Here is an 8,685-nt window from a genome sequence, read left to right as displayed (position 1 = left end):
CTTTCAAAAACACAAAAGAGTTAGGAAAGCATATGTACTCTTCCAAGTATCAAATAATGCAGGGGTCCCTAGCCTTCTGGGGTTTGAAAGCACATTTGGAAATCTGAAGCAGGCAACACAATACACCCATTTCACAGAAGGAATAGGCAGTGCCGAGACCACCCTCTCCCAAATAAAACAGATAAAGATAAAAGCAGGCAACCTCCTCACCAAAACAAGCAAAATGCCCTCCAACCAACAAAAAACACGCAAACTACCTCCCTCAAAACAAGCAAGCTGGCAACCTTCACGAAACCAAAACAAGCAACTGAACAAAAAAGTGGGTGGGCAAGAAGCATTCTGGTGAAAAGGAGACAAGATGAAGGTGTGGCTGGATGCATGCCCTTTTATTTCTACCCATGGAAAGTGGGGGGGGGGAGCCAAATGCCCTTTAAAGAGTATTGGGAGGGGCAGTGGGTCTTAGCAGGTGCCAAGTGAAGTGTCTCAAGATGCTATGGAGATCATGGGCAGTACATCGTAGCAGCGGCATAGCGTGAGTTGTCAGCACCCGGGGCAAGGCAAGTAATTTGCGCCCCCTAACCCGGGGCAAGGCAAGTAATTTGCGCCCCCCCCTAACCCCTAACCTGCGAGTTGCCGCTGGCGCTGCCGCCCAAACGACCCCGCTTGCCCGGAGGAGGAGGGGGGCAGAGAGGCGAGGAAAATGCAACGGCCCAGCAGCTGCAGCAGCACCGGCGGAGGCGGGGCTGTGAGGAGGGGCTGCCTGGCGCGTCCTCCGCGGCGAGCGCTGAGAGCCGCTGCCTGCCGGGCGCCTTCAGCCCGGATGCGCGCACAGCTCGTCGGTTCCGCGAGACATGCGGCTCCGCTACAGCCTGCGCCCGAGGCTCTTCGGCGACTCCGGAGGCAGCGAGCGCGCCCCCCCCAGATGTTGCGCCCGGTGCGGCCGGCACCCCTGGCACCCCCCACGCTACGCCACTGCATCGTAGACCTCAGGCACTGTGAACTATCACCGTGTAGCTGGCAATTTAGAACTGCTCAGCAATTATTTTGCTGATCTGAATGGCACAAGCATCACCAGGAAGGCGCACTATGGTAAATGTATGCCAAACCAAATTAAGCCTCCAAGATGCTGCTGGTAGAGCTAATTCTTGCCTAAGTTCTTTAAAGTCTGAGAGAGTGAATTTCATCTAAGAAAGTAATGTGCTTAAGAACTCCACTATATTGCCTAGAAACAGATGCATCTTAAACCAGGCTAGTATCAAACTTATCTTGGCTATATTGTGAAACTGTTCTGTGCCTGTTACCCTAAGTATTTCAGTATTCTGATGCTTTGTGCTTATCACTCTTTGGTGCTAGACTGGCCTGAAGTCAAATCAAGCTGGGCAACAAGGCCTTTGAAACAAAGAACACTGCAAATGGTTCTTGAGGAAGACAGGTGGTAGGGTCCTACCTGGCTTACAAAAGTTTACATTTCAGCTTTTGACAGAAGAATGCACAAGCTCAATTCATTTGCACTGGGTGGGGTTTAAAATGAGTTGGAACCATGTGGGGAGCTACTTGCACAAATTACTTTCTATATGAAGCCGTCTCTGCAAAACTCTCAAGTCAAGCAACCACTCTCACAGCTTCTTGAACGCATGAATGGGAATTATGGTTGTCTATTGAAAACAACCACGATTATAAAACAGGTGAGCTTCTGGGGTGGAATTCGAAAGTTTTCAGCATCAGGTTATGCAAAGCAAGAACGGTGAACGGAAATCAAACCATTTCCTAAGTATTAGTCACTCAGCTTTGAAGAGGCAATGCCAATTAGGAAGCCGTCAGCAGCAAGCATGCAGGTAACGGACTGAGAACAACCTTGCCCTTTACCTGTGGTAGATGTCTGCCACCATTCTCATTGGCTGGGCTGCTCTCGGATCCGTTACTGCTTCCTGATTGATCCTTCTCATTCAGCAACGCTGTGGCATATGCCAGCGTGTCCTAAAGGAAAACCATAGGACTTCAGAGCCAAGTAAATACTTTTTACACAATGTTGCTGCTTACTAGGAAAAAGAAATGCTGTGCTTGCAAACAGGCATAAATTGGCACTGGTTCAAATATGGCAAACTGGTTTTTGTTTTTTTTTAAAAAAGAGCATGGTAGTGATACCATATCAGAGACTTAACAAAAATTCCTTGCTATACTGCAGGGCAGGGGCTCCTTTTTCTTAGCCCGTGGGCCATATTCCCTTCTGTGCAACCTTGGAAAACCACATGGTAGTGGAGGGCGGAGCCAGAAGCAAAAGGGGGAGGAGCAACAAACAGCTTTCACCTTTGCATAGTAGGCTAGTTCACACACAGTCTTCACCTTCTGTTCAGGGACACTAACGGACCAAAAGCACTCCAAATGCAAAGGCAGAACAAATGAGGAGTGTGGCCTGGGGAGAGCGCCAAGGGCGAGATGCTGAGAGGGCAGGAGAGCTGGATTTGGCTCCTGGTCCCTCAGCCCAGCTGTATGAGGTTTATTTTTTAAAAGAGCAAACTGGAAAGTTATGGTACTTCAGTCCTGTTTCAATGTTTAAAGCAATGGGCAACTTGAAATTATTTAAAAATCAGTCATGCTAATGAATTTCAAGCCTATGAAGACTGGTAATGTATGCATACACGCATGTAGCTTGCAGCATTTGTGCACCAAGTTTGCTGTGCCTTTCATAAATAAAACTTGGCAATCATCGGCCAGTATTACATAGTAATTAGACAGGAGAGTACTGCACATGACAGCAAAAATGCTAGACAGCATTACCATTTTCATTATATTTGTATAAACGCATGCGTGCGCGCGCGCGCGCGCGCACACACACGGTAACTATAGCCCACAGAGATTCTGTGTAAAGAGTGTCAAATTTAGGCTGACCTGTGCAGAAATAGTGCGCTGAAAGGTTTTGGCGGTTGAGGTTTCATTGGATACATTACTCTGTGGAGCCCAGTAGTGTTCAGACATCTAGAGAAATATGAAAGCATCCATTAATGGAAACTGTGGAACAGTACTATAGCCACGTGAATAAACTTTTGTAACGAAAGGGTTTAAATTACCTTTATTTGAAGCCACTGTACAGCCCAACTCCAATGATGGGAATTCTCCTTGAAATAATCTTTAGCAGCAGAGCACCTTTGAAATCCAAAGCAAATTATTAAAACTATTTATCTGAAGGTAATTTAGGACCACACTCCCTTTTCATACTTTATGAACTGTCTGGCTGTGCAATTCACTGCCTTTGCTTGTGTGCTGCGATACAGAGCAGGCTGGAGTCCAATGTTTCAGAACGTCTCCAAAGTACAAATTCTTCCAGTTTACAAAACCTTTCCTTCCTTGTCACACGGGGAAATTCTTTCTTGTCACAGTCAGTCAGCTGAGCGGCTATGATACATTGCAGTGATGGGACGATTTTACAAATGACAGAACATCACTATTTTTCAAACAGCACAGGCCTCATATTTGCTGTTCTGTACAGTGTTTTCTTTGAGCCTGCTACCATTACAATGCAACTGAATGCACAGCACTGAACGTTCTTTAGGTATCCATACAACTAGTCTTTCCTGGATCACCGGTTCACAAGAAGCAGACCCCTTATCTAGGTTATAAATGGATCCTACACATTTTATTTGGGCCTGAAAAAAGATAAAAGAGAACTGGCAAAGGCTTGCTGAAGACACAGCTGCTTCTTATAATAATGTGACTTAATACAAACAGAACACACCGACTTCCGTTTCACTGAGTGTTATACTTACTTCTGAGCAAGAGTGACCAAGAATTTGACACACTGATAACAGCGACTGCTGTCCACATGGTTATTACTGTGGTGCATCAGTGCTGTTGAAGGAAAAGAAAGGAGATTAATCAGTATTAAAGTGGGCCCTGCCATAAAGCAGGGAGATTTGGTCCTACATCCTAGTTTGGGCTTCATGTCAGACCACTAACCAGAGTGTAGAATCTAAACCATGGTTGTAGTTTCAAAACGTTCCACAGACAAACCATCATTTCAAGAAGTTTTTCATAAATATTCCTCACTTTCATTGAGCAGCACCAGCTTCTGCAGACAGTAGCTGTAACTATGGTTCGCTAACTTAGACAAAAGCATAGTTTGGTGCAACGTATGAATTTAGCCTATGATTCATGTCTTACTTAACAACAACAAAATGTTAAGACCCCCTTTCTAGTTCAAACATGCAATGAGCTGTGTGATTACAACCTAGGTTATAATAGAGCACTTAAAGATGATGAAATTTGGTTATCAACATACCCCACCCCCCGTTACCTACAGGATTTCTGTTCTTTTGATGCCACCTGCCTCTGACGTAGTAGTCAAAATGATAAAAAGCGCTTCAGTTTCTATATGAATCAAGTCTTCACATTAAAAAAAAAAGCTCCTTTTGAATTCACACATCATAAATTTGTTTCTAATTCTTCACTTGAATATATTCAAGGACAGAGATTGTGGGCAGTATCCGTTAGCTGTGGAAGTGTAAGGCTGCTTACGCAAATGATCTCCTCCACCCCCCCCCCCGGCTTCTGTACAAAATGAAAACCCTGTCCAGACGTTTTTTTTGGTGGGGCTCAACTGTTGTCACTGGAAGGGGGAAATTCACCTCTCCTGCATTGCCACTCTGTATCACACAGCCCCATCACACCCTAGAGAGTTTTCAGGTGGAAAGAAGAGGAAGGTTGCTTGTGCAACCTGCCTTTCACTTGTGCGACTACTGGATCTTAAATCCATTGATTTTCTTACTGCCAATTTTTTGTTTTGGAAGTTTCCCACAATTTCAAAGTGATTTGCCAGGAAGATGAGAAAAAACAAATCCTCTTTGCATGCATGGAAGAACCTACAAGGTTCTTTGGATCCATTAACACCTCACAGCAGGTTTACTCACCCAGCAATCCATTTTCTGTCTCAAATGCAAACTTGACCCGCTCTATTTGCAAAGGATCTTCAATAATCTGCGAAAAGGAACAGAACAATTAGTTTATACAGATACTTGGAATCTATCGTATAGTTATACATTTCTTGGTTGTACCCAATGAAGTCTTTCCACTAGTACAAAGGACTTCTGCTTGCACATTAGCGCTTTCTCTTGATTCTACCTTGGCTAGATTATATCCATTGTTATGTTAGCAAGATAACTAATATTATGACACTGCAAAAACCAGAATAGGGGAAATCCCTGGTTGCATAAATTGGTTGTATAAATTAGTTTCGTTTTTGGCATCTATACTCCAATGCTTATCAACTGAGTGAACAGCGTAACACAAACAAGCAAAAAACCCCCCCTGCTTGTTATTAAAGTGTGTTCAGTTACCAATATCTCATGAAGAAGCTGGAAGGTGTTCTTCAATTCATGGGGTGGAGTGGTCTCCAGCTGATTCTGTAAGTTGAAGACGCAGATTTAAGCAGGTGGAAGGGCACACAGATGAATATCAGATTTAGGATAATCATTCATATATGATTTTGCATTTTTAAAAACCCCTAAATTATAACAAGGTGGGGGCTAGATATCTGCACTTTTATCAGAAGCCTGTGTCATCAGAGAAATACATTTAAACATTTTTTTCCCCAATTTGTTCTGGGGAAGAATTCTTTATTTGTGATTTTTTTCTGAAGAGCATTGGTTCAAAGGCTAGGGTGCTGGCAGCAGGAACCAAACACATAAAATAGAAAAATTAGAGAAGTGAGAGGTGTACAAACTATGGGCTAAAACATATACAGATCTCCTGCTTCCTGGAAACTAAGCAATTTTTGTTGGTTTTGCTATTTCAAATATAAACGTTTTGCTCTCGTAAAAGCAAGCAAGTTACGTTTATAAATATGAAATATGCTGCACTATGATCTAGGAGACCAGGGTTCAAATCCCCACTTGGCAATGAAGCTCACTGGGTAACCTTGGGCCAGTCGCAGTCTCTTAGCTTAACCTACCTCACAGCGTTGTTGTGGGGATTGAGGAAGGGAAGAACCATGCATGCCACCTTCAGCTCCTTCGCAAAAAGGGTGGGATAGAAATGCAATTAATATGCATGCATGGAGTGCATGGATGAATGAATGAATGGAGGAATATGCCAGAAGCTGTGGCTATTTGTACCTTTTTGCAGAGCCTTTTCATGTGCTACAATAGCTAATGTGTACGGTGAAGTGCAAATAAGCTCTTTCATTCTGAAAAATTGGCATCTGCCAATATGGAGATGATGCAACAGGCAATTCGATTCTGTACTGCACAGAGCTGCTACGTACACAGACATGTGTGTGTGTGTGCGCGCGCACACACACACATGCCTCAGGCACCAACGTAGAACAGGCCATGTTTTGAAAGTGTACCCTGACTGGTTTCTCCTTACCTTGATGAAATGGAGCATGGTAAAGGAAAAGTGCTCATTACAAAAGCAGCAGTACACCACCATCTCAAGGAGGACCATCAGCGATCCAGTTAGCTCCCTTAATGCGTACATTACCTAATGAAGAAACACAAAGAGTCAGATCAGGCAGCCGTTCTTTCTTAAAATAAAAATAAAAATCCAGCTTTGGGAAGCTTGTAGATTTGCTCTTTTTAAATGTTCTTCACATTGAAGACCCAACCCAAGCCTCATAATTTATGGGCCTAAAACAGTAGCTTACCTCCATTAAATAAGGCTTTCCCTCCGGCAGGAACAGTAAAGCTTCTACTTCTTCATGGAGGGCCAGGAGCGGTCCAGAGGTGGTAATGCTAAGGGGTGAATGCAGAACACACAGACCAGGAGCTGAAAAATAAACGAAATGAAATGAAATATGGAGGCAGGAAACATGCAGAGGGACGAGTGGTGGAGAGGATAGCAAAAACTTTGATCCACATGATTTTGGGCCTTCCTGAACAAATACGAGGAGACATCCCCCACCTGCCTGCCTCCTGAGAAAATAGTTGAACCACTACTCCTTTTGAGTAGCAACTTTATATGCGGAGAGTAAATAGCAGGGGTTTGCACTGGTTCTGTGTACTGCAAATTACAAGGTGAATCAGGGTGATTTGGGGAAGATTCCCACATCAGACTGTGCTACTAGCATGGTGCCTCCAGATGGACTGGGGACTCCCTAAGCCTCCATGTGGCTCTGTGCCCTTGATTCCCACCCCTAGCCTCCCAGAAACTAAGTCAAGCTGACTGGGGGAAACTCCCAAAACTCAGAAGGGTGGAGAGGTGGTGGAATCTGAGAAACAGGTCTAGCTCTGAAACACTGATTTCTTTTCCCAGAGCACTCCAATCAGATATTTAGAGGAGGGGTTGAAAGCTATTTCTTTACATGTTCCATTCTTTACAGTGAATGGAAAGATTTCCATTGTATGCCTCAAAGTAAGTGGGAAAGGGGCTGAAGACCAGCCCTTTGACCCTTATGGTAACAGGTCCTTGCTGGGAGAAAACCCCTTTTTCCTACGGATTTGTGCTGTTTTGCAGCAACCCCTTTCCATGCAAGTCTCCTTGGGAGAAGAGAATTTGCCTCCAAATGGCTGTGGGAGGCAGAAGCTCAACCCCCTAACTACAACCATTTGGGCACAAGGGTCTTTGCTAGGGGCGACATTCCCCACACTCAATATTTCCTGAGAATCTAGCACTTTTTTCTTTGCCCGCAATTCCTAGTGTGCCCACCCTAAAATGGCCAAGTCTGTCCTTGTGGGAGAAGCACTGTGAAGCTTCATTCCCTCACAGAAAGGGTGACTGTGCATACAAATTTCACCCAATTCTGGAAGAAAATGAAAAAAAGTGTAACTCGTCCTTTGATGGGAAAAGAATCTAACCTTTAGGTGCCCCCTGGATATAAATGCCTAGTTTGCAGTCTTAATCCATTCTGGAGGGTCCTCCAAGCAAGGACCCACTGGCAAATTTAACCCACTTCTGTGAAAAGGGAAGAAAGTTACAGCTGTTTTTGGATTCTCCATTATCATGAAGGGGTTGAGAAAACAGAGCTTAATTTTTAACAGATCTAAATTGGCTCTGCTCTGAATAACAATGGGTTGAATTGGAAAGACTGGCTCCAAACAGATCAGGCTGCTTCCCAAAGCTTCAGATTAAAAGTTGAATACGGTGGCTGGCGTACACTCCTTCCAAATAAGTCACTGAAAACCAGGAGTTGCTCTTGGTGGGTAAACTGAGGAAGTTTAATCTCTTTACTGAAGATCTGCCAAGCTGCATTATTAACAGTGGCCATTTCGTTTTGTGAAATAAAACACTTACCCACATTCCTTTGTGATGAGACATCAGAGTGCAAAACAAGCAGCGCCACGGTATTATGGAGGAACCCAAACTCTCGAGCTTGGGCTGAACTCCATCTGCGATTCTGTTTTTGTTAGGCAATATTTAAAAAAAAGAGTAGAAGATTATTTTGCAAGCCCTGCTTAAACATCATTGCCTGCACATACTTTTCAGTTTTGTGTCTTTCCTTTTATTTAAGGGAAGAGCATTTCTAAAACCAATCATATACTTGCTTTAAGTAAGCAGCAACTGTGTTCATATACTAGTAGCAAAGTATAGAGTGCCATATGGAAAACTCATTTTGAGTTTCCAAGGTAGACTCAGTTTTATGGTACAGCAGAACCTAGGCATATCGCACCATGAATCGGGTTATGTTGCAAGTAGGCACCCGTTTCTGTTTGATTAATGCAAAAAGCCTTCTATCAGCAACTTGTCCCAACAATG

General features: G+C 43.9%; 1 protein-coding gene across 2 annotated transcripts in view; it reads right to left on the bottom strand.

The window, feature by feature from the left end:
• Positions 1 to 8,685, bottom strand: part of USP24 (ubiquitin specific peptidase 24) — a 73,607-nt gene that overhangs the window by 1,783 nt on the left and 63,139 nt on the right. For both annotated transcript variants that reach the window (XM_082228693.1, XM_082228694.1), the window contains exons 58-66: positions 8,224 to 8,326; positions 6,638 to 6,759; positions 6,361 to 6,474; positions 5,331 to 5,396; positions 4,905 to 4,971; positions 3,765 to 3,846; positions 3,069 to 3,144; positions 2,890 to 2,976; positions 1,867 to 1,977 (exon numbers count right to left, since the gene is read on the bottom strand). In XM_082228693.1, the coding sequence (XP_082084819.1) occupies positions 1,867 to 1,977; positions 2,890 to 2,976; positions 3,069 to 3,144; positions 3,765 to 3,846; positions 4,905 to 4,971; positions 5,331 to 5,396; positions 6,361 to 6,474; positions 6,638 to 6,759; positions 8,224 to 8,326 (828 nt within the window). The remainder of the gene's footprint in view (positions 1 to 1,866; positions 1,978 to 2,889; positions 2,977 to 3,068; positions 3,145 to 3,764; positions 3,847 to 4,904; positions 4,972 to 5,330; positions 5,397 to 6,360; positions 6,475 to 6,637; positions 6,760 to 8,223; positions 8,327 to 8,685) is intronic.

Source organism: Podarcis vaucheri, assembly GCF_965113315.1.
Source record: "Podarcis vaucheri genome assembly, chromosome: 6".
Taxonomy (NCBI): Eukaryota; Metazoa; Chordata; class Lepidosauria; order Squamata; family Lacertidae; genus Podarcis; species Podarcis vaucheri.
Note: the sequence above shows the minus strand (reverse complement) of the source record. Positions and strands in the feature narration are given on the sequence as shown.